This window comes from Myotis nattereri, assembly GCF_964212035.1.
Source record: "Myotis nattereri genome assembly, chromosome: 5".
Lineage (NCBI taxonomy): Eukaryota > Metazoa > Chordata > Mammalia > Chiroptera > Vespertilionidae > Myotis > Myotis nattereri.
In genome coordinates this window covers 49366944-49393984 of record NC_138080.1, presented here as the reverse complement: position 1 = coordinate 49393984, position 27041 = coordinate 49366944, and the positions used below count along the sequence as shown (strand labels likewise).

The window sequence follows — 27041 nt, the reverse complement described above, 5'->3', positions numbered from 1 at the left end:
CCAAAACCTTCTTCATGAAATCCTTGGAAAGCCCCTCCCCCTAATTTTTCATTTTTTCTGATGTGAGTGAGGGTCTTATAAATAAGTGTTGGTTATTTCCTCTGAAATTCTACATTCCAGGAAGTCTAGTACCTCATGTGTTCTGGTGCTTCCTTCAAAAGTTCGAATTAAATATAGTGTTAACAACTATGTCATGGGGTGTTGGTGTCTTCGTCAGCCGTCAGTCAGGATGCTATAACAAAGTACCATAGATGGCGTGGTTTACAAACAACAGAAATTTTTTTCTCACAGCTCTGAAGGGTTGAAGTCTGGGATTGGGGTGCCAAGATGGGTGGATTCTGATGAGAGCACCCTTCCTGTTTGCAGACTGCTGGCTTCTTTTAATATTACTGGCAGAAAAGCAAGGAAGCTCCCTCAAGTCTCTTTTATAAGAGCACTAATCCCTTCTATGAGGGAGTGAAAGCATTATACAAAGGAAGTTTAGAAGAATGATGAAGGCTTGAAATGGCACACTGTCCATTATGGTAGCAATGGCAGCAAAATGGACTTTTGGGTGTAGACAGACTTACCCATCCAGTAATTGGAAACTAGGCCTCTTCTTGAAGGAAAATTTAAATTTTCAATTAATGAACATTAAGTAAAAATTCAGTTCCTCAGTTGCCTTAGCCACATTTCAAATGCTCAGTATCTAAATGTGACTAGTGATGCTGTAGATAGTTTGGCTTAGTGGACACAGCATTGGCTTGTGGACTGAAGGGTCCTGGGTTCGATTCTGGTCAAGGTCAAATACCTCAGTTGCCAGCTAGACCCCTGACCGTAGTCAGGGTGCATGCGAGAGGCTACCAATCGATGTGTGTTTCTCACATCAATGCTTCTCTCTCTGTCTCTACCCCGCTTTTCCACTCTTTCTAAAAAATAATGGGAAAATTATGGGGCGTGGCCAGAGTGTTTTGGACAGGTTCAAGCCTTGGACTACTGAGAGGGCACCGTCTCATTGTCATGTGCAAGTCCCAGCTTAGATGGCAGAGCCCTCCCAGCACAATTATAGCCAACAGCTATAGTTGTAAGCTTGAGCCTGTGATCTGAACACGTGGCCCCACGTGCCTGAGTGGTAAGAGTTCAGGTGCATGTAGTGGAGTGGGATTGAAGCTAATGAGAATGCTGTAAACAACTTGATCACACCCTTACTATGCCTCCTGGCATTTGCTATAAAATAAAGACACGGCTTGTGGACGTGGTCCCTGTTTTTCTCCATCAGAGGAGCAGCGTCCCACCGAGACCCAGCTTCCATTCTCATGTCTGTCTTTTCTTAATCCTTTCATCACCCCCACTCAGGATCACCCTTGGCCGTGCCGGTGCAGCACAAAAATATCCTTGGGTGATTAACAAAAATAAAATAAATGTGTCTAGTGGCTACTATATTAAACAGCACAGATAGAACATTTCAATCATTGTAGAGATTCCTATAGAAAAGCACAGGTTTGGAATACACTCTTTGGGAAGTGGGGTGTTTGTGTAGGTAATTTGTTTTTGTGAAGGCGAGGTGTTGCTACTCGAAACTGAAAACTCATTTTCTAGGTTACTGCTCTTCCTGAGCTCTGGCCTCTGGAGGCGGGACTTTTGGGTGGCCAATAAATAACACCCCTTTCTTCTCCTCCTAAGTACACAGCAGTTTAGAAATAAGACCCAAGAGACAGTGGCATGCAGAAAAAAAAATTACCTTAATTACTGATAAAATTAATTAGAGAACATGGCTTTAGATCTTTAGCAAAATGAACTTTTGAAACTAGACAGACTTCACTCAGTGTATTCATTGGGAATCCAGGCCTCTGTAAGAACAGGAACATTTACCAGCTTATAACCTTGCCAAACTCACTAATCCTCCTTTAGCCTCAGTTTCTTTGTCTATAAAATGGGAATTGTATCTACTTCAACATTTTGTGGAAATAACTAAATAGATTGCTATAGTGCTTAGAACAGTGGCTGGCACACAGTTCAGTGCTATGTATGTGTTTGCATTTATTATTATTGCACAATGGAGGATAGCTCAGGATGCACCCTCTCTGCCAATAGGATCCAAAGGTACTTGGTCAGGCATACTTAGCTCCTATTCCCAAGTTCATCAATTAGGTGAGGGGAGAAGGGATGGCTAGAGGTGTTCCTTTCATATTCTTAGTCCTGAGTCATAGAGTCAAAACCTTCACTCTATCAAAACAAGAGGAGTGGAGTATAGGTGTTTCCCCTAACAACAGGCTCATTCTTGGTATATATTTTTTTCTATTCTTTCTGTCCACACTCAAATAAATCTAGTAAAATGTTGTATTCCTTTCTTTCCCTTATGTCTGCAATGCCAAAATCAAACCCATGACCCAGTCTTAGTTTTTTAGTATATGAAAAAGGGGATAATAACTTGTCTAAACAGTCACATATCCTGTTTCTAGTCATTATGTGATAAATCTTAGAAAATCTCATTTCTATTTAACAAGGGCATCATAGGTTTCTAACTGAACTGCACTGTACATGTGTCTATTCATGTATTTTTAAACACTGAAATAAACTAAGACCAATCAGTGTGTGACCTATAAAAAATCCTGAGTTAAATTTTGGAAACAAAAAACAAAGACTATATAAAATGTTATTTCCAGAAAAGGTCTTAAGTTTCAACTTACTGAGTTTTTTATTGTTGTTATTTTGTGGGCTTTTTGTTGTTGGTTGTTTTTTGTTTTGCCACTGAATCCTTTCTTCAAATGAAATCTTACTTGAAATCCAACATGTATAAGAGACTTGGCATGACAATCTCCCCAACTTCCCCATTCTCTCCCCCTCATCTCGATTGGCTGATGCATGCAGAAGGATCTATCAAGGTCTACTGTGGTGACCATTCATATTTAAAACCGAAATTTTTTTAAAAAAATATATTTTATTGATTTTTTACAGAGAGGAAGGGAGAGAGATAGTTAGAAACATCGATGAGAAAGAAACATTGATCAGCTGCCGCCAACACACCTCCTACTGGGGATGTGCCCGCAACCCAGGTACATGCCCTTACCTGGAATCAAACCTGGGACCTTTCAGTCCGCAGGTCGACGCTCTATCCACTGAGCCAAACCGGTTTTGGCTAAAACCGAAATTTTATGTTGTGAGTTCCATGACCTTAACAGCCTTTTCGGTTTGTTTGTTGTTGTTGTTTTTATCACTTTATTTCCAGTGCCCAGCATCTGACACAAAATTTGTGCTTGGTAAATATTTATTGAATGAATAAGTGAATGAATAGGACTTGGACTAAGTCACACACAGCAAATTGGTGAGGCCGAGACTTAGTATATAATGAGTGACTAGACAGACGTTGATGATATTACCAGGATAGGCAATAAAGAAGGACAAGTATGGAGAAAGAGATGCTGAGATCACTTTTGGATATGAGAGCTTGAGGTACTTATGGGGCATCCAAGTAGAGGTATGAACAGACAATAAGCTATTCCGTTGATGCAGCTTAGACTTGTCCAGCACTTCAGGGCCTCTCTCTTAAAAATATTTTATTTATTTATATTTAATAATATTTATTGGGGTGACATTGATTAATAAGATATTGGTTTCAAGTGTGCAATTCTATGACACATCATCTGTATCTTCAAAAAAAGGATTTCAGCCATGACTGGTTTGGCTCAGTGTATAGAGTGTCAACCTGCAGACTGAAGGGTCCCGGGTTCGATTCCAGCCAAAGGCATGTACTTTGGTTGAGGGCACATCCCCAATTGGGGGTATGCAGGAGGCAGCTGATCGATGTTTCTCTCTTATCGATGTTTCTAACTTTCTATCCCTCTACCTTCCTCTCTGTAATAAAATCAATAAAATATATTTAAAAAAATTTAAAAAGGCTTTCACTCACTTTACTTTCAAGCACTATGCTACTCTGGGGATGTTTCCAGCCTTCGCATAGTCACTAGGGCAGAGTTTCTTAAACTTTAATGTGCAGCAAATCACATGAGGAATCTTGTTAAAATGCAGATTCAGAAAGTAGGGCCTGAGCTTCTACATTTTTAACAAGTTTCCAAGTGATGCACCACCCTTTTTGAGTAGTGAGACATTGCAAATCAGTGAAGATGGCACTAAGAGCTGGTTAACATTTCATTTTTTATTTTTGAAAAATTTCACAATCTTTATAAGTAGAGACTGGTGAACTTGCAAAATTCTGTTCCTTCTTAAAATAAATTTCTTCTCATAAACTTTGTTTTTGCACTTTGAAGAATGTTTAGTTTTTTACATGTTAGGTTTAAAATATAATATGGCTTTTAATTCATAATTTAAGATAAGCTCTTTTAAAAAATGTTTTTATTGATTTTAGAGAGAGAGAGAGGGAGAGATAGAAACATCGATGGGAGAGAATCAACATCAATCCACTGGGATCTAGCCCACAACCTGGGCATGAGCCCTGACCAGGAATTGAACTGGAGATCTCTTGGTGCATGGGTCAACGCTAAATCACTGAGTGATACTGGCCAGCCTCAAGATTAAACTCTTAATTTTAATAATAATCCTACAAATTTCTTACTCTTTCAAAGAGGGGTGAGTGTGTGTGTGTGTGTGTGTGTGTGTGTGTGTGTGTGTGTGTTTTAGGATTTAACCTTAGGTTAAAGATAAGTTTAGCAGCTATTAGGAATAATGCAGCAGACAGGCAGGCTCTGGAAGTAGGTAAATTCAAGACATTGTGATATATTCAAACACTTAGAAAAAGTAGTAATTGCAAAATAGTGAGCTAGTTTAAAGCTAGGGAGAGGTATTGCTATTCAGCTATTCTTATCCTGCATTATAGAGATGATCCCATTCTAAAACAATAGAGATTTTTTTTGGAAATCAGTAGCTTTCTTAGCTATCATTAGATTCATTTAAACTGAATGAATAACTTAGGTATCAGCTATACCTTTATCTGTAAATAATTTTCCCTTTACTGTGATTGTTTTATAAAATTCTATTATTTTTTTCTTTTTTTTTAATTCAAAAAATTTTTTAGTCAATAATATGGTAATAACTAGGTAAGGTGCCAGGTGGGTGCTGGAAATACTGAAGTGACTTGATCAATTAGATGATTGTCTAACCACTATGCTGTATACTTGAAATTAATACAAAATCATATTGAATGTAAAGTGTAACTGAAAAATAAATTTTTAAAAACATTAATTTTTTATTTTTTTTTTTAGGATTTGTTGTAGTTCTGGATACTGAGAGACACCTGTGAATTAGAAAAAGATCTTTGAGTTCATGAAACTTAATTTGTGGGAAAACAGAGACAATAAAGAAGTAAATAAATATATTTTCATGTGAAGATATGTACTACTTAAAATAAAAAAGAGCAATGAGCTAGAGCAGCGGTTGCCAACCGGTGGTCCATGGACCACTGGTGGTCTGTGAGGTCCTTTTATCTCCACTTTACAGGTAAGGAAAATAAGATTTAGGTACCTTAGGCCACCTGCCCACGGTCACAGTTACACCAACAAGGAAATTGTAGAGCTGAGATTTGATGACAGTTCTATCAGCTGGGGATACTGAGCTCCGCTTAATCACTTAATTAGTGAGTAGTATCTCAAGTTTAATTCCTGCTTCTCTTTACAGGATCTCCATGATATGGCCCACCAATCTTACTTAATTTCCTATTATTACCGAACTTGCATCTTCTACTCCACATTTCAAATATCTTTCTAGTTATCTCCTGTGCATTGACATTTTTACTTCAATTAGATTGTAAGCTCCCTAAAACCACTCTTGTTTTAAATTTCTGTGAAGGGCACAATAAATTCTCATTGAATACAGCAGACGCTTTGTATCTATAGGTTCTGTATCCAAAGATTCCAGGAACCCGGATAGAAAATATTTTTTAAATGCTATATTGTTGCTGACATATACTATGTAGTTAGGTCTATGATGGCTATGTCTATACTGAACATGTACAAACTTTTTTTTGGTCATTATTCCCTAAATGATACAGTATAACAACTATTTACATAGCATTTACATTGTATTAAGTACTATAAGTACCCTATAGATGAACTGTAGTATACAGGAGGATATGTGTAGGTTGTATGCAAAAACTATGTCATTTCATATAAGGGCCTTGAGCATTCCTGGATTTGATATGGGGAGGGGTTGGGGTGGGGCTCCTGGAATAAATCCCCTTCCAGAGGACTGTTGTTAATAAAATCGTTAGCACAATCCTTGACACGTACGCATGCTGACTAAATGGTAACAATGATTACTACTACTGGAGGTTCTGATGCATCAAATTGAAGTTCCATAGGAAACCATAAAATTCTGATCCCTACCTCAACCCTAAGAACTTTTTGCTTGTTCTTATGGTCTAGACTAGACTAACGTTTTTCCAAGCTAAGTTAGTACACTTCAGTCTTTTCTCGCCCTTTTACCAAGTGTCAACAAGACAGACATCAGTAAGCAGCAACATTTATCCACCATTACTGAGTTCTTTAATTGGAGGCTGCTTTGGAGGAAATAAAAAAAAAGGAATCGTTGTAATGTTTCTGAGGTGAATGGTCAACGTGCTTGCAATCCATCAATTTAACTTAATTTTATGGAGTTTACTAAGTGTCCAAGATTTCCTGGCTCGAGTTTCTGAAGTACAGAGTCTTACACAATCACATCTTCGCTTCGAATAGAATCGCCCCAGATCCAGCGACAGGCCTCTGGGCCTCGCCACCTGACCTTGCTGTCGGAGCTGCACACACTTCCAAAGCGGCAGAGAAAAAAGGAGATCAGCGGCGCCAGAAGTCTCCGTTCCGAAGGTCCGCGGTCGGCCCCGCCCCCAGTGAGCGCGGTCGCGTCACGTGACGTCAGACGCCCTCCCGGAAGTGCTGTTGCGGAAATGGTGGGGGCGTGTCTCCAGTTCCCCCGGCGTGTAGTTACCGGAGAAACGCGGGAAGTGGGGTCTAGGCACGGTTCTCTCCACCGTTAAGGCTGTTCCAGTTCCAGCGCGAGCCGGTAGCCCGGCCGAGGCGTCGGGTGCGACGCCATGGAAGTGGTGGAGGCCGCCGCTGCGCAGCTGGAGACTCTGAAATTCGGCGGCGCCGGCTTCGGGGGTGGCCACGGCGAGGCGGCGCCGTCCCCGGATACCGTTCCTGTCTCAGAGCCACCGCCGCCACCTCCGTCGGATGAGGGGGCCCCAGACACTGGGCGGGACGCGGAGGCGCAACCAGCCGGGGAGCAGCCGCCTGAACTGGCGCTGAGCACCGCCGTCGGCGGGCCAGAACCGCCTCCTGGAGGGACAGGCGTCACGGGCCCGGGCGCAGCAGAGCCGGTGCCGACCCCGGACACCCCGGAGACCTCGGACTCGGATTCGGACAGGTCGGGTGCCTGAGGGTCCCGAGGCTGCGGGGAGATGGCCCGTGTGACCGGCGGGAGGAGCCGGGGCCCGCGTGGGCCGGGGCGGGAGGGGCGGTCCCTGGCGCTCCCCGCGCACGTGTGGACAAGTGGCTCGGACCGCCCACTTCGGGTTGTTCACTGCAGATCCCTGGTGAATCTGAGCCTAATAATCAGATCTCTCTTCCCTAAATTTGGTAGTGTAAAAAAGGTGCTGTGCATAAATCGTAGCGTTTTCCGTTAAGATATGGAAACCTGAGGATATTGGGTTATTTCCTTAATATTTAGTTCGGCGGGTCCCTTTGCGGTTATAAATTTTGAGTTTCGTGTCAGATCTGACTTCTATTCTTCCATCCAGTTTAACGTGTGTTCTTGTTTTTGAACCAGATGAATTGAGGAGTGGTTAAAGGATTTTATATTTCCAGATTAGCTCCTGGCAATTTTGTTAATTCTTATAAGCCTTGTGGGGAGCTTCGTGAAATTTGCAAGGCACTGTTATTTAGTAGTATTATATGCTCTGATTCGGTTTCTCAGGCCCCCCTTCCCCGCCCCACCTCCCCGTGTGTTTTAAAGATGGAACTTCTGTGGTGGGAGAGGACTTAAGTCTGTGGGATTTTCCTTACCCACACTGAACATGGTTTCCAAGTATTGGACTGTGTGGTGTGGGATACCGAACACAGGTGAGGAAAAAAAAAAAATGGACATGATCCCTGCCCCACATTCTAGCGAGAGGGATGACAAATATGAGTAAACATATCAATAAACAGAGTTGATGAAAATTGTCGTGAAGGAACAAGCAAGGCACCGAGAAAGTCTTCGGAGAGCCCAATCCTGTGGGACACTATGGCCATGTTCAAGTTTTTAATTCTAAGGGCTGGCGAAGCTGTTGAAGGATTTTAGGCAGAGCAGCGGCACACTCAGGTTAACATTCTAATACGCTTTGCTCTGCAGAGGAAGAATTGAACTGGGCTCAAGAGTAAAAGCCGAGAAGCAAGGCTGGAACTAGTTGAAAGATGTTGCATTGAGTCCATGAGGCGGCCATGATTGTGTCTGGATTCAATCACACTGATCAGGCTTGCTAATAGACGGGTCACTGGGCTAGACAAAGAGCCATCAGCTGGGTGGATTGTGGTACTGTTTACTAAGATAGGGGTCGGAGACCAGTGGGAATGTTTAATTTGGACAGGTAACTTAAGATTTCTCTGACAGTCAATTGGAGATGTCAGGCAAGTGGTAGTAGTATCATGAGTTTTGACTTTGAAGGACAGTTCTGGGCTGGAGATAGACGTTTAAGCATCAGATTTCAGATAAGACTAACTTTTTATTATGGACATTTTCAAACTTGGAAAAAAGTAGAGAGTAATATAATGATTGCACATACAGTCATCACTGGACTTAACAACTTCCAATATTTTGCTAATCTTGTTTTATCTAACATTTCTAACTTTTTTTAACCTAGTAGATTTAAAGCAAATCTCAGTGTGATTTTTTTTTTTTTACTGTGCATCTCTAATTGATAAAACACTTTACATAACCACTATGTCATTATCAACTTTAATAAACTTAATTCTCATTCCTTAATATCATCTAATGCTTGGTCTGTATTTAGATTTTTCTGGTTGTCTGAAGGATGTCTTTTAACAGTTGGTTATTTGAATTAGAATTCAAACTGCATTTGAGTGTTATGTCTTTCAGGTCTTTTTTAAGTGAAGGTCGTATTTAAAACCATGAAGATAGAAGACTACATGAGAATGGAATACCCCTGTAGCATAGTGCATACCAAAAAATGGAAATGTTTGAGGAAGTGAGTGGGGAACCATGTTAGATGTTGCTGAGAAGTTAAGATGACAGAAAGTTGCCTACTGGACTTGGCAACGTGGAGAATATTGGTGACCTTGTAAGGAGTGATGATGATGGAAGCCAGTTTTGGTGTAAAGATGGAGTTAGAAATAAAGGATTAGAGACAGCATGTGTTCAGAGTTCTTTTAAGAAATTGTAAGTGGGAAATGAGTCCATAGCTGGAGGGATTAAACAGAGATACTACAGAATGTTTGGTATGCTGATGGGACTGCTCTGGGTTAGAGGGAAAGATTCATAATACAGTAATAGTAGGAAGGAGTTCACTTGCAAATGGGATGGGTCCCGGAGCCTATGTGGTGAAATTGGCCTTTGCCTTTTCCTCCTGTAACAGGAGAAAAGACATTTGCCAAAGCTAATGTTTTGTTTTCAAGCCCTTTCTTTTTTTTTTTTCTTTTTTTTTTTTTAAAAATATATTTTATTGATTTTTCACAGAGAGGAAGGGAAAGAGACAGAAAGTTAGAAACATCGATGAGAGAGAAACATCGATCAGCTGCCTCCCGCACACCTCCCACTGGGGATGTGCCCGCAACCCAGGTACATGCCCTTGACCGGAATCGAACCTGGGACCTTTCAGTCCGCAGGCCGACGCTCTATCCACTGAGCCAAACCGGTTTCGGCTTCAAGCCCTTTCTAATCCAGCTGGGAAGACATGGTTTTCAGTGAACTATGGTGTAGTATTGGACTGGCTCTAGTGGGCAGTTTGAAAAAAGTGCCATGAGAGATAGGGAAGGAAGTTTATAATTGTACTTTGAGTGGGTGAGGGGTGGCTTCAGAAGAGGTAATATTGAGTTGAGTTTACAAAGAAAAAATAATTTCTCTACATTGAGTACATTGTAGTCAAAGGAAATAGCACAGATACAGGGAAAGTTGGATGAGCTGCTTTGCTAGGTGCGTATGAGAAGTGATATGAGATGGGATTATGTAGGTTATCAGGAACCTGATTGCAGGGGCCTCTGAGGTGTCATAGTAAGGAGTATGGCCTTTAGCTTGTACACAGTGGAGGTTATGGGAAAAAATTTAAGGTTTTTCTCAGTTTTAATATTTTCTCAATAAAAAATAGGAAGAATAGTCCAAAGCCATCACCTTGATTTAACAATTATTAACATTTCAGAACTATTAGATTCACAGGTATATGTTATTGAGCCATTTTAAAGTCATTTACACATGATACTTTATCCCTAAACAGTTTAGCACACATTCTCTAAGAGGACATTCTTTTACATAATCATAATATTTTATCACATGTAACATAATTAATAATAGTTTTCTCATATCTAATGTCCAGTCATGAATGGTTATTTATTTTTATTAAATTATTGGGTGACTTTGGTTAAGATCATATAGGTTTCAAGTGTACAGTTCTGTGATACACGATCATTATATTGCATTGTGTGCTCACCACTCAAAGTCAAATCATCCTCTGTCACCACATATTTGACCCCTTTACCCTTTACTGTCCCCCAAACCCCCATCTCTTTGGTAACCACCATACTGTTGTCTGTGTTTCTGAGTTTTGTTTTTGTTTGTTCATTTGTTGCTTTAAGTTTTATATCCCACATATGAGTGAAATTAATGTTTCTTAACTTTTTCTATCTAACTTATTTCTCTTACCATAATATTCTCCAGTCCATGCATGTTGATACAAATCGCAGTATTTCATCTTTTCTTATGGCTGAGTAGTTTTCCATTGAATATATGTACCACATCTTCATCCAAGCATCTATTGAAGGACACTTCAGTTGTTTCCCTGTCTTGGCCACTGTGAATAAGGCTGCAGTGAACATAGGGGTTACATGAATGTTTGTTTTAAATATTTATTCTTAAGGGAGAGGGAGAGAGGGATAAAAACATCAGTGATAAGAATCATTGTTTGGCTGCCTCCTGCACGTTCCCTACTGGAGATTGAGCCCAAACCCTGGTATGTGCCCTGACCAGGAATCCAGCCATGACCTGGTTCATGGGTCCAGGCTCAACTATTGAGCCACATCAACTGAGCATGAATGACTTTTTAAAGCAAGATTGTGAACTGATTAAAATGGAAGGTCATGAAAAGGGTAAGGGTAACAGCAAAACATCAATAGGGTGAAGGGGTGATTGTTGTGGGAAGAGACTAGTATTTACATCAGTTATAGAATTATTACAGAAAAGCAGGTGAGAAATAAGCACTTAAAATAGAGGAGTAGCAGTGGAAATGGGATGAAGTGGAATAGGAGTGATGTTTACTAATCTGAAGATAGGGTTTTATCATTGACTGAGAATGAAATAGCTCAGAATGATTCCAATGTTTCTACCTATAGTAACTGGATTAAAGACTAATGAATAAAATAGTTCAAAGAGAAGTGATTTAGTAAGGAGAATGCACTTTTTTTTCCTTTTAACTTGTTGCTAGTGTGAGGTAAGTGTAGGTCATTCATACAGAGGTGGCCAGTATGTAGCCAGAGATCAGGGATGAAGCTTATAAATATCAGTGCTAAAGATTTAGGAGTTATCTGCACATGGGTGATAATTGGAAACATTGTAGGGCATGAGATTATGCATAGGAAGAGTACAGAGAGAGAAGAGAGTAAGTATGAAACTTTTAGAAACAGCATATAAAAGGGAGTGAAGGAGCCCTGGTCAGCATGCTCAGTGGTTAGAATGTCAGCTTGCTTACCCAAGGTGGGTGGGTTTGTTTCTAGGTCAAGGGGACGTACCTGGGTTGCAGGTCTGATCCCTGCCACCAGCCCCCAACCCTCAGGGCACATGTGGGAGGCAGCCAAAAGATGTGACAGGGACACATCAATGTTTCTCTCTTCTCCTCCCCCCCTCCCTTCCACTCTCTAAAAAATCAATGGAAAAAAATATCCTCACTTCTTGGATGAGGGTTAAGAAAATAAAAGGGAGTTAAGGGAATAGTCAGCAAACAAATTTTAAACTTAGAGTAGGGTTACTGGTAACAAGAATTGCTGTGGAAGTCATGGGCTAAAGGAGTTTTTAAAGAATAGAATGGTCAGCATGGTTGGTAACTTGAGTTTCCAAGTTGTCTGAAGACTGAGAAGAAACTATTGGCAATTAAATGGCTAGGCGACCAATGAGAGAAGTGCATTGCCCAGAGTTCTCTTTGTCAGTGATTTGGCACATGCTTAATTATATTAAGGCAGATGTGTGATGTGTGAGACTACTGTAATTGAGTTGCAGTCATAGCACGGGTTTTGAAAATGTTATCAGTGGATTAAGGACTACTTTCCAAATACCAGAGTCAACTTCAAAATGCTAGCTTTTGAATTATATCAGTAATAGTAAACATGTAGTAAAGTAGATATTTCCTAATTGAATAATATATGTTAATGCCGTCATGTTACTGTTTTACTAAGTTTAAACTTTTCCTTTTCTACAGTGAAACAGATTCAGATAGTTCAAGCTCTTCCTCTTCCTCATCATCATCCTCATCTTCCTCTTCCTCTCGAATATTAGTTCCTCCAGTGCTGTCAGATGGAGATGAAGATGTACAAGTTGAGAAGGAAAATAAGAATTTTCCTCTTATTAAAACAAAAGATGAATTACTTCTTAACGTAAGTACTTAGATGTGTTAATAAACCTAATTTGGATGTTCTAAAATATATTATGGTACTGATATTGATCTCATTTGCTCTGTATCTGATCCATACATTTGAAAACTTCCCAATTTTATTGGACATACTTTTTCCATGCCTTACTTTTCTTAACTAAAAGAGGATTGTCAGACGATTGATCTGGATAATTTCTTTTCTTTTTTTTTTTAAATATATTTTTTATTGATTTTTCACAGAAAGAAAGGGAGAGAGATAGTTAGAAACATCGATGAGAGAGAAACATTGATCAGCCGCCTCCTGCACACCCCCTACTGGGGATGTGCCCACAACCCAGGTACATGCCCTTGACCGGAATCGAACCTGGGACCTTTTAGTCCGCAGGCCGACGCTCTATCCACTGAGCCAAACCGGTTTCGGCTGATCTGGATAATTTCTAAGGTTGCTTCTAACTCTAGCATTTGGTAATTGTTCTTCCGGGGTGTTAACTTTAGCTTGCTACTCTCCAATTTTCTTCATCTTACCTTATGTAAATTTACAACCTTGCTTTTTTCTTTCTTTTTTGGTCCATAAGTCAGAACATTTTGTTCAGTTACAATTAAAATCAATCTTTTAATTGACTTGCACTAAGAAACATAGAAATTGAAATTAATTGGTTAAGTTTATTAGGATTTCTACTGGAGTTTTTGAAGTGTTTTTGTTATTATAGTAGGAGAAAACTTGTTTATTAGAATGGTGTTTTTTGGCACTTGATAGGTTTTGTTTGTAAGGTTAGCTCTTGTATGGTTATTTCCTCTTAAACTGTAAGTTCTCCCACGGAGGAGAACGGTAATCTGGTGGTGGGAACCTCAAAAAAAACACCTCAGAATTTTAGAACATAGGCTACATTGTCACATATTTATACTCTCTCCTCACACATGTCCTTTGTTGTTATTAGAGCTCTTTCAGTATTTAATGATTACTAATTATAATTATTACATAACACTTAGATGAGTGAAATAGTTTAATTCAATATTTAAGGGGGGAAAAATTGAAAAGCCTAGAGGCTGCTGGGCACCTTTTCATCACTGAATTCAATTAATGTTGTTTCTTTTTCTCTATGCATAATAAAAATTACCATCTTACTTATGCTTATATATTTAAAACCCTTGGATGCTTATGCAACTTCATTAGTGGTTCATGTTTTAATCCTACAATCTGCCGAGCCAGCTCAGCCAAGGGTTCTGCAAGCCTGAGTGAGGGCGGTGAATGGATGAAGAAATGACAAAGAGAATAAGCTGGGTCTAAGTCAGTGATGGCTAACCTTTTGAACTCAGCATGTCAGCATTTTGAAAAACCCTAACTTAACTCAGGTGCCGTGTCACATATATAGAAATTTTTTGATATTTGCGACCATAGTAAAACAAAGACTTATATTTTTGATATTTATTTTATATATTTAAATGCCATTTAACAAAGGAAAGTCAACCAAAAAAATGAGTTCGCATGTCACCTCTGACATGCGTATCATAGGTTCGCCATCACTGGTCTAGGTGGATCTTCCTGTGCCTGGCTAAGGCCACAGAGATCTAGAGGCAAGCTGAGCCTTTATTTTATAGCCAGAGGTAAACAAGGTAGTAGTCACCATAGTTACAATGTTCTTGTGAGTTTCACTTGTTTTGGCAGCACTTGCTACATCTCCCTCAGCCCATTAGCTACCCAGATAAGATCTAGGGAGAGGTAAGAGGGCTGTGCCCTTTAAGTTGGACTTGTTAGTGGCTTTGCCAACAGGTCAGTCCGAGGCTTAACCCGATAGCCGTGCCCTACAACAATCATTGATATCAGTGGTCTTTTTACACAAAGGCTCCCCCAACTGACTATTTTCTGAAAGTATTGGGAGAATTGTTTGATCTTTTCCCTGTACCTTGCTCTTCTTTACACCTAGCTTTTCTCTTAGAGTACAAAAATCCTGTCTAATAATAGACAAACATGGTAATTAACCATACATCCGCTACGCTTCCCATTGGTTAATCAACAGGATATGCAAATTAACAAAGATGGCAGCCGGCAGCCACACAGCTGAAGCGAACATGAGGCTTGCTTGCTCCAGTGACAGAGGAAGCCAACGTTCCCCGCCTGCCTCGCCCTGCTCTAAGCTACACTCTAAGCAACAAAGTTGCAATTATAGAAGCTAAACAAGCTCCAGATACCTGCTTTCAGCCAGCTTCCACCTCAGAGCTTAGAGCGGCAGTGATGGCAACAATGTTTCAATTATAGAAGCTAAACAAACCCAGATACCTGCTTTCAGCCAGCCCCAGCCTCAGAGCTGGAGCCGGGCCTCAGAGCTGGAGCTGGCTCAGTTCCAGTGACAGCTATAGAAGGTAAATAAGTCCCAGAATAAAAAAACAAAACAAAACAAAAAACAGAAAAAAAGGAGAGGCTGGGATCTTCAGTTGCCCACCAGCCTGAAAACGGCCCTCAGCCCCTTACCCAGGCTGGCCAGGCACCCCAGTGGGGACCCCCCACCCTGAAGGGGGTGTGACCAGCTGCAAACAGCTATCAGCCCCTCACCCAGGCTGGCCAGGCACCCAAGCAGGACCCCCACCCTGATCTGGGACACCACTCAGGGCAAACCAGCCGGCCCCCACCCGTGCACCAGGCCTCTATCCTATAGAGTAAAAGGGTAATGTGGAAACTGACCCTAACAGCAGAAGGACTGGGAATGACTGGTCACTATGACACACACTGACCACCAGGGGGCAGACGCTCAATGCAGGAGCTGCCCTCTGGTGGTCAGTGAGCTCTCATATGGAGGAGCTCTGCTCAGCCACAAGCCAGGCTGACAGCTGCCAGTACAGCAGTGGTGGTGGGAGCCTCTCCTGCCTCCTCAGCAGCGCTAAGGATGTCTGACTGCAGCTTAGGTCTGCTCCCCGCTGGCAAGTGGACATCCCCCGAGGGCTGCCGGGCTGCCAGAGGGATGTCTGATTGCCATCCTGGCCCAATCCCCCAGGGAGCAGGCCTAAGCCAGCAAGTGGTCACCCCCGAGGGGTCCCAGACTGCGGAAGGGCACAGGCCGGGCTGATGGACCCCCCTCCCCCCCCCCCCCCCAGTGCACAAATTTTTGTGCACCGGGCCTCTAGTCAACAAATAAAAGACCACAGTACTTTTGTATATGTATGTATAGTGTCTTAATTTTTTTACTAGATCTGTAATACTTACCTTGGGACGTCTTGAAATTTAATACAAAATCTTAGTCTACTTATTATTTTTCTAGATAGAATGCCCATATTTTCATCAGAAAGTCAAAAAGAGTCCGTGGCCACAAAGAGGCTAAGAACCATGTTCTTTGACAGTCTAAGTTTATATCTGATCTTTATAGCTTCTGTATTGCCCAGTAAAGTGCTATACCTGTAATGGGTTCTCAGTCAGTGGTAATAGAATGAATAATTGAGGGGGTAGGTATCTTTCATTCATTCTTAAGCTATTATAGCACACCTGCCATATGCTAGGTGCTATTATTAAGACCCATCCAGTTTCTCCTTTCATAGTGTTTAGTGGAGAAAAACAGACAATAATTAAAAAAGAGACAAATTAATTTAATTATGGGAAGTATCAATGAATTGTGTGAGTGTATGTTTGGCTCATATCAGAAAATTACATTTTTGATGGGAATATATGTTGGCTTTTAAAACTTGGAACAATGGGCTTGTTCTTTCTTTTTGTGCCAGTACTGAGGGATTTTTGGGAAGAATGGAAGAGCAATTGTAGTCTTTCCAATTTTGTATTCTTTTTTTTTTTTTTTAACATCACAATATGCTTTTAAAGAAATTTTGCATTGTGCTCACATTCCCTTAAATGTTATTCCCAAGGGTTCTCAAACTCTAGTCCAACCAAAATCTTGGGAGAGGCAGACAATTTGTCGTAAAAACACAGGTGGGGGTAGGAGGCAGCGAAAGGAGAAAGTAGCCTTTCAGTTAAAGATCAGCCCTCAGTTTAAAGTAACATATTTTGCCCAAGAGCTTTTTATTTTATTTATTTTTATATATTTTTATTGATTTCAGAGAGGAAGAGAGAGGGAGAGAGAGAAACATCAATGATGAGAGAAAATCATTGATTGGCTGCCTTCTGCATGTCCCCTACTGGGGATTGAGCCTGCAACCCAGGCATGTGCCCTTGATTGGAATCAAACGTTAACCCTTCAGTCCTCAGGCTGATGCTCTACCACTGAGCCAAACCAGCTATGGCCAGCCCTCAGTTTAAAGGTTAGCTTTGGGCAGGTTGGCCTGAGGTGGAGTCATCGTCAGAAGGAGAAGCAGTTTTATATCTTGACTAGCTGTTCACTTTATATTTACACAGTTAAGTAAACTTACTAGAAGTTCTTGGTCCTTTGCTAGACTCTGTTGCTAGAGCTAGGTAGAGGAATGAGTTCCCTGGTCTGCCCTAAATTATTTGACTTAGAGCTCTGAAAGAGTGTATTAGGAACTCTCAAGTTCAAGGGAAGAGAAAGACTTAGGCCCCATTACCAAGGATGGTTTGGCTACAGTATTCAGTATCTTAAGACTGTTTTCTCTGTCTCTCAGTAGGTGTTTCTCCGTGGGCCTGGCAGTTTGGCCACTGATTCTCCTGTATGAAAGTCATGGGAAGGACTTTTACTGGTTTACCGCCTGGTACACAGCCCTGAACAAATTACTGAGGCCAGTGGAATGGGTATTTCCACTGCTTGGAAATGATGCATAAGTCCTGTTCCTGTGGGAGAGGATGTAGGAAGAGTATGCTTGAGGGAAAGCACATGGGCGAGTGTGTGGGTGGGAGTGTATAAGGGCAGTTGACAGGAAGGGAGTGTGAATGTGTGTATATTTTGAGGAGGGTAGGGGTTGAGTGGGTGGTATCAACCCCAGGCAGACTGCAGGAATGGGTTCTCTGTCACAGGAAAGACAGGATCCTTTTCAGAAAGGGATCTGTCAGTCAGTAATAGTAGTTATCTTCTATAGAGGGAAAAAGGGAAACACTTAGAAGAAGTTATCACATATGACTTAAGTTGCAGTCTTGTGGTTGTGAACAACAGAGACTCAAATTACTTGATTAGAGGAGGGATTTGCTCTAAACTTGCATAGGAAAGCCATTAAGAATAAGGGCAGCAGTGGACGATGTCTCAGGAAGTGTTCTCTGTTTTGTTATAACTCTGGCTGGTGTTGCATGTGCTGTTTTGTTCAGGTCTCGTGGTATAGTAAACACCAGCTAGAGTTAGTGCTAACAAAATATACTTTCTACAGAAAAGTGATGAAATAGTCTATCCATGCTGTCTTTGCTTAAAGGTATTCATAAAATGGGCCAAGAAGTTAAACAATGTTAGCGCTTGTGCTGGATCTTTAGAGATCTCTAGAACATAGACATGCCCAATTTAACCCAATTTTATGTCCTACCTCTTTATAAAGCAGCGGTTCTCAACCTGTGGGCCGCGACCCCTTTGGGGGTCGAATGACCCTTTCACAGGGGTCGCCTAAGACCATCGGAAAACACATACATAATTACATATTGTTTTTGTGATTAATCACTATGCTTTAATTATCTTCAATTTGTAACAATGAAAATACATCCTGCATATCAGATATTTACATTACGATTCATAACAGTAGCAGAATTACAGTTATGAAGTAGCAACGAAAATAATTTTATGGTTAGGGGTCACCACAACATGAGGAACTGTAGTAAAGGGTCGCGGCATTAGGAAGGTTGAGAGCCACTGTTACAAAGTGCCACATTCTAGCAGGTGTCCATTCTTCAGACATGCTGAGCTTAATTTTTACCTCCATTTAGTCTGTTTCTCAAGCAGGAATGTTGCCTCCTTGGATGAGGCTTATCTTCAAGTGTAGATATGTGGAAGTATATAGGTGAAATAACCTCAAGATTGTTAATTTAGAATTAAACCTTAGATAGTTGCAACAGTCCCTTGGCAAGATTTGGTTATAACTTGGATGAAAAGCAGGGGTAAGGCAAAGAGGGATTAATCACCTAGGGTAGTAAACACACAATGCAATATAGATGATATATTGTAGAATTATACACCTGAAACATATAATTTTATTAACCAATGTAATCAATAAATTCAATTTGAAAAAAAAGGATTAGTTAGCTATAGAAGAAGTAGAAAGAGTCTTATTTGGCTCTTTTCATAATGCCATAATTTCATAATATTTGACATTAAATATTATCAAGTAGAGTTATACTTTTATTATTTACTTACTTAAACATAAACCCTTCTTTAATGTTGAGAAGGTTTTTGTATAACCTATATAGTAAATGTAAAACAACATAAATATTATGGCTTTGAAACTACATTAAACCCATAGGGTTTATTTCATGTTTCAGTGAATTGGAAAATTAGATTAGTTTTGAAAAATGTTCTCAGCAATTTATGCCTTGTTCTTCATTCAGATAAATCAGATATCACTAAAAATTTAGAATAATAAAAGCATTTATGGAATTGTGCCATTTCAAAGCCTGAATCAGAAATGAATTTTAAAAATTAGTGCCTGTTTTTTTCTTCTTCTGAAAACCTGAAATTTTTATTACAATGCTTACGATTATAATACTTTAATGAGGATAATAATGTGTGTCTGTATGTAAAATATAGCATGACCAAGGAAAAAATTTAATGCTTGTAGGCAATTTTGGTAAATTTTACATTCATAATTTGGAGACTGCCTACGTTATATTTTAAAACAAATGTACTTTGTAGTTAGATTGAATGCACTATATTCTGTTTCTGATTATGACAGTACAGACACATATCCTATAATATTCTAGCATGATGATATGGAAATATCTGGGCAGAAGACAGTGGCTAGAAGTTACAGTGGATTATTTCATACCTTTTTTTTAATCTCCACTATGAAATTATATTTCATCTTGGCCTACACATAAGATACTAATATTTTGTGTTTCCTTGTGCAAAATTATTTCCGTAAAGCATATATTTAGCATGAGCGGTCCTTTAAACTTAAAAACTGTTTTATTCAGTGGAGCATATATGTCCTGTGTATATAAACATATATGACTGTTACAGAGAAACATTGCATTTATTAGATTCCTCCATTCCCCAGTACATTTTAATTGAGTTCTTATTGCTTACGACAGTGGTCGGCAAACCGCGGCTCACGAGCCACATGTGGCTCTTTGTTCCCTTGAGTGTGGCTCTTCCACAAAATACCACGTGCGGGGGCGCATGTACACTGCGACTGAAACTTCGTGGCCCATGCGCAGAAGTCGGTTTTCGGAAAGGAGATAGACAAAACAAGTATACAAGACGAGTGTGGATGGGAGAGTTGGAAGGGGTCGACCTCAGCGAATGTACCTCAATCAGATTGAGGACGTTTTCAGCAAAGGCCAGCTTAGGAGTACCCTAATTAAGTTAATAACAGTGTACCTACCTATATAGTTAAGTTTAAAAAATTTGGCTCTCAAAAGAAATTTCAATCTTTGTACTGTTGATATTTGGCTCTGTTGACTAATGGGTTTGCCTACCACTGGCTTAGGATGAAGATAAATGTCTGTTAAAGGGGAATTTAGCTAGAGATTGAGCATACACACATAAGCGGGAAGCAAAGTAACACCAGAGAGGTGATGATTGCATGGTACTGGGCAAAAGAAGTCATTGGATTGAATGGAAGGGCAGATAACTTGCACTACAGTGGTCAAAGAAGGCTCATGGCTTGACCTTAGATTGAAAGATGGACAGGTGATAGGTAAAGAGAGTATGAACTTTCCCAGTGAAAGGACCAGGTTTGTTGCTTGACATTCCCAGTGCTGGTTACATAGTAGGGGCTCAGGAAAGGTTTCTTTGTTTATTCATTCATTATCATGCATAAAGTTAAATGGGACTAAGAATTGATGACATTTTTACAATTATTTGGTAGAGCTTTTATCTTCATGGTACATAAAATCAGTCTTAGATTTGATGAAATATGACTTTGTTAGTATCAATATAATGCTATAATTCATTGTTTTATTGAGATAGATTATAATTGTATTTTACTTTTATATTTGTGTCAATTTTTGGAGGTATTCTTATTAAATTTTTTTGTGACAGTAATTTTGGGGGAAAAATAGGATGAGAGCATTGTATTTATTTAAAAAAAGAAAAATATAAAGACACTACAAAGAAATGTTGACTTTTATTTATTTATTTTTATTGTTGACGGTTATTATAGATGTCCCCCAATTTCTCCCTCTCCCTTTTGCTCCCCTCCTGCCAACCCCTGCCTCACCCCAGGCCTTTACCACACTATTGTCTGTGTCCATTGGCTACCATGCATATATGTATGTAAGTTCTTTGGTTAATCTCTTACTGTCTCCCCATTCCTCTCTGAGATATGTCAGTCTGTTCCACACCTTCATGCCTCTGGATCTATTTTGTTAGGCAGTGTATTATGTTCATTAGATTTCACATTTAAGTGAGATCATGTGATAGTTGTCTTTTCCTACCTGGCTTTGCTCAGCATAATCTTCACGTCCATTCATGTTGCCAACAAAGGACAAGAAATCTGTCTTTTTTTACAGCTACATAGTATTCCATTGTGTAAATGTACCACAGCTTTTTCTATCCACTCATCTACTGATGGCACTTGGACTGTTTCCAGATCTTAGCTATTGTAAGTAATGCTGCTATGAACATATATGATTTCTGATTGGTGTTTTGGGCTTCTTAGGATATATTCTTAGAAGTGGGATTGTTGGGTCAAACAGTAGTTCCATTTTTAATTTTTTGAGTAAATTCCATACTGTTTTCCATAGTGACTGCACCAATCTGCATCCTCACCAGCAGTGTACTAGCATTCCCTTTTTTTCCACATCTTTGTAAGCACTTGTTTGTTGATATATTGATGCTGGCCATTCTGGTAGGTCAGAGGTGATAGTTCATTTTAGTTTTAATTTGCATCTCTCTGATGATTAGTGACATTCAGCATTTTTCGTGTGTGTCTATTGGTCATCTGTATGCCCTCTTTGGAGAAGTGCCTATTTTTAAATTGGGTTGTCTTCCTTTTGTTGAGTTATATGAGTTCTTTATATGTTTTAGAAATTAACCTCTTATCAGATGTATTATTGGCAAATATGTTTTCCCATACAGTGGGTTCCCTTTTCATTTTGATCATGGTTTCTTTTGCTGTGCAAAGCTGTTTTGTTTGATGTAGTCCCATTTGTTTATATTTTCTTTTGTTTATTTTGCCCAACTTTTATTTTTTAGATGAAAATATTTAATGGGCTAGACTTCTGAGTTTAGTGTTATATACAATAGGGTAATTAATGAGGGCAATTAATTACTTAGCTAAAGAAATAGCTGAGTTCCATGAAATGTTGTAAAGGTATTTTTCCTAAAGAAGTTGATGAGTTAGACCAAGTATTATATGTGATCATAGTTAACACACTTAGTGTACAGATCTAATCCATTCTTTTATCTAATACTAGAGGCCCAGTGCACGAATTCGTCCACGGGTGGGGTCTGGCCAGCCTGCCCCAATGGGGGCTGATCGGGGCCTGGCCAGTGCAGGGGGAAGGGACACAGGAGGTTGGCTGCCCCGCCCCTGATCTGGCTGGTCATTCAGGCGTTACGATTACTGGCTTTTTATATATATACATGTTTTACCAGCTATAGGGGGAAACAAGTTTCTAATAATGGCCCCCAGTACTCCAGGGATTGGATCTTACTTTCCAACCATATCTGAAAAGTGAAGGCACACCTAATAGCATCAGGTAATTGGCAGCCACTTCTATGTCCTCTATTCTTAAGTAATATGAGAAAAGTGGTCAAATTTCATTCTGCTTTCCTCACTTTTAAAACTTCTCCCCAAACTAGCAACCAAAAGGTTAGTTGCCATTTGGAGCGATTCCTTTCCCAGTACACCCTGCTGCTGCCCTTTTTTATATTTGTGAGTGAAAACCCAAATTAAGGTTCTTTAGATAATTTTGCCTCAGAAGGCCATCAGATTACTGATTTTTCCTCCTAGCCCAGTGGTCAGCAAACTCATTAGTCAGCAGAGCCAAATATCAACAGTACAACGATTGAAATTTCTTTTGAGAGCCAAATTTTTTAAACTTAAACTATATAGGTAGGTACATTGTTATTAACTTAATTAGGGTACTCCTAAGCTGGCCTTTGCTGAAAACGTCCTCAGTCTGATTGAGGTACATTCACTGAGGTTGACCCCTTCCAACTCTCCCATCCTCAACTCGTGCATGAATCCCGTGCCACCCCTGCACTGCGCCTCCCCCGCACTGCGTATCCCACGGCAAGCCTGCATGTCTCCCGTCGCCTGACCGACCAACACCCCCCACTTCTTCTAATGCCACTTCTTCAAAATAGACTCGCCCAGGCCGAAAACCAACTTCTGTGCATGGGCCATGAAGTTTCAATCACATTGTATGTGCGCGCCCACCTGTGGTGTTTTGTGGAAGAGCCACACTCAAGGGGCCAAAGAGCCGCATGTGGCTCATGAGCGCAGTTTGCCGACCTCTGCCCTAGCCTATAATAAGCCTTCAGAGGGCTAGGGAAGTATGAATGTCATCTTTTTAGAAAGCCACTTTTGACCCATTTATTACATTTACACACTCACTTTTTTATTACATGCTATTAAATTTTTTAATTGCATTATTAGCCATTTTTATGCATTATCAGAATTTTTGGTTAGTTTCTTCACTATTTATAAGAAAACTGATACCCAGAAAGTGACTTGCCTAAGTGAGGAGGAGCAGAACTCTAGTAATAGCGAGGTTCCAGTCTGCTATATTTTCAGTACTTGGGGAGATGTGCTCAATAACATTGTTATTTGACCATTTAAACTACTGATTATTTGGTTTCTGACTAATATATATATATTGCATGTTTTGTCATGTGAAGGATGATTGTATCATCTAATGTAAGCTTTCTAAAATTGTATTTGCTTGGGCCATATTGCCTCTTAAAGCCTTTGACTTGGAACTATAGAGTATCTAGGAAAATTAATTGGATTGCTTTACTATGTTAAATTCCAGTGGTTCATTTGCCAAATGCTGTGATGTGTCTGGGGATTTTTGTTTCCATATGACCTTTTCTTTTGCTGATGATATGAATGAAATATTTTTTTCTTTTAGTTGCCTACTCTTTGTTATTGAATATAGAAGTATTGAATGTGTCCAGAAAAATTATTTCTACTCTTGATTTTTGAGTCTGTAAACATTAATTTTATTTAAATGATAGCATGGATATTTATCTCTAGTTGCAGGTACTGTACGTAAAAAACATTTAGTTTCATTTTAATTTTGGAAAATAACAATTATGAAAATAGATGTTTTTCACAAATCTTTGTTTCCCAAGTAGAATAATCAGGTTAGCATTAAGACTTCATAGTCATATGGTGTATACTGTTATAATATGGTCTTAAAATTATACCTGTATTAGTGACTGAAAATAGATTGGTGCTATTCATTGGTGCTATTCCTGGTTATGTTTTGTAATAGAGGACTTTTGGATGTATGACACTATAAAGCAGTGCTGTTCAATAGGTAGGTCTTCCTGCAATGATAGAAATACACTCTAACTTAATGTGTGCTTAAGCCTTTGTCTTATGCTACTTGAGTACTTGAAATGTGGTTAGTGTGACTGGAGAGTGCATTTTAAATTTTATTTAATTAAATTTAAATAAATAAGTGTCTAGTATTGGACAAGCAGAATAAAATTAGTTTTTCCCACCCACTCATCCATCTTTCCATGAGGGTAGTAGGTTCATATTTTAAACTTCTTCACTTGCAGTAAATAGCCTTCTTCTGTTATTTTCAGTAAATTTGATTTTTACTTATATGATGAAGAAGCTTTTTCTATCTTAAGTTTCCCTCACCTCTACCTGTAATTTTTTACCTATAATTTTTTAGTTAATCTGTGTGAATTTTATTTCTGATTCTTTATATTTTATTCTATGTACAGGGTCAAAATGGTAGTGTTTTGCCATATTTTTTTTCGTATTGGAGTGTATCTATTTGTTTCTCCTTTTCTGTCATACACATACACATCCTTTCCTCACTCACAGAAAATCGAAGTGATTGATTTTTTTATTTCCTTAAGGAGATTATGAGACCTATGAGACTGAGGAGATTTATTTATTATCTTACCTGGGGCAGCTGCTGTGTTATCAGGGAGCCAGGTGTTAATCTAATAATGATAATAAAGTTTGTTGCTGCAAACCTGAGGTATCTATTTATCAATTCTAGGCAGTGAAGCTTCCTTCCAAGCCTGCCTTTTTTACTTTATTTTTGAGATGTTGGGTTGAGGTTCTTTTTGTTCCTCAAGAATTCTCTTTTGAATTCTAAGAATTGTATTTTCCATACCTGATTTTTGCTTTGACTGAAAGACTCATCTCTTTGAGATTTTTGTTTAGCATGGACTAATGAAATAAGTCTATTCATTTAGTAAATAAATACCAAGCATTTCTTCTGTGCTAGTCATTGTCCTGGGTCCTATAGCAAGGCGCAAGACTGGCCAGGTTAAGATTTTGTTGGATTTGTTGTCTAGTTAGAAAAATTGACTTTAAGAAGTAAACAGGATTTTAGACGGTAATGTCTAACAAGAAAAGCAGTAGGATAATTTGATAGAGTGACCAGGCTTATTGGTGGTATAGTAGTTTAGATATAGCAATTAGGGAAGAGAAGGGGATATTTGACATCCAAACATCAATACAAGATCTCTTATTGCCCATTTTGACATGGCAATCCAAGAACTTTCCCTTTGAAGTTCTACCTCTAAACCTGCCACAGACCTTTATAGAAAGCACATCGCTTGGGTGATTTCTTGATGGAGTTTGGGATGATATTTTCCCTCTTTGGTCCTACTTTTCTAGCATGCTCATTTAAAAAAACACAAATGTATCTTTTCTCCCTTGGTTGGTCCCAAAATGTCTGCCATTTTCAAAGCAAATACACTACTATACTGCTTGATTTAACTGGACTTTCAAGGGCAAACTCTGTAATAGGCTTTCAACCTGGAATTGTACAGGCTTGATTTCACTTACTGATTCCACTCATGTCAGCCATGTTTCATGTATAATATTTAGTTTTTTATATAGCTTTTGTGTTCTGCAGATATTTTGGATAGAGATTTTATGCACAACACTTTTATAGGCAGGTTTGTTTCTATTAAGAGGCAACATAATGCCTTCATTGGCTTCTTTAAGGAATGCTCAGGAAAGTGTATATACATGTGTTAAGAACGTACTGGGATCATTGAACTGGAATTAAGAGTATGGTGGTGATCACAGATCACAGTGCCTGTGTTTTCTCCCCTAAGTTTGGTTCTATATGAAATTAGAGATCTTGCCCGATTGTGGGCAAAACTTTTATTTCTGGTCATACATCGGTCAAAATAGGGTAGCAACAAGAATTAAGGGGGCCTGCCAGTTTGTTTTTGACCATAAGTATCAGTCCTTACACACTACAAATATTCAGGCTTTGTGCATCTTCCCTTGTATTCCTCATGCTGGATGTTTCATAGACATTCTTAGAGCAGAGACTTCATCAGACTATATAGACTGACCTGCTTAACTCAGAATAAATTATAATGATCTCAAAAGATTATAAAAAAGCATTTGATAAACATCAATAATCATTTCTGATTTAAAAAATAAAACTTGGTAAGATAGGAATAGATGGATACTTTCTTAATCTTATTAGAAAGATATTCCAATAAAAATGTATCGTTTTGCTAACCATTTAAAAAGTTCCTAATAAAGAATTGGACATATCACAGTTGATTGATAGTTGACATTCTGGAAATACCAACCAATGCTGAAAAGTGAAAAATATGATGTACTAATACTGGAAAGAAGGAGTACGTATATTTTTAAAATATGTAACATAGTGAATACATAAGAAAATCCCTAGACACAAATTTCAGCATGATGTTTTCTGGTGCTTAAATAGTACTCTATGAAGAATCCATTTTTTTTTTATTAAATCTTTATTGTTCAGATTATTACATTTGTTTCTCTTTTTTCCCCCCATAACTCCCCTCCTCCCAGTTCCCACCCCACCCTCCGCCCTCACTCCCCACCCACTGTCCTCATCCATGAGTGCAAGATTTTTTTTTAAATTTATTGCTTAAAGTATTACAAAGGGTATTACATATGTGTCCATTTTATCCCCCCGCCCTAGACAGTCCCCTAGCCTCCCCTATCCCCCAGTGTCTTATGTCCATTGGTTATGCTTATATGCATGCATACAAGTCCTTTAGTTGATCTCTTACCCCCCTACCTCCTGCCCCACAAC

At 39.3% G+C, this 27041-nt stretch overlaps 1 protein-coding gene across 1 annotated transcript in view; it reads left to right on the top strand.

The window, feature by feature from the left end:
• The first annotated feature begins 6865 nt into the window (after positions 1-6865).
• The window catches only part of NAF1 (nuclear assembly factor 1 ribonucleoprotein), a 52080-nt gene continuing 31904 nt past the window's right edge, over positions 6866-27041 (top strand). Inside the window, exons 1-2 of the mRNA XM_081091746.1 lie at positions 6866-7350; positions 12602-12776. Of these exons, the coding sequence (XP_080947872.1) occupies positions 7019-7350; positions 12602-12776 (507 nt within the window). The 5' untranslated portion in view covers positions 6866-7018. The remainder of the gene's footprint in view (positions 7351-12601; positions 12777-27041) is intronic.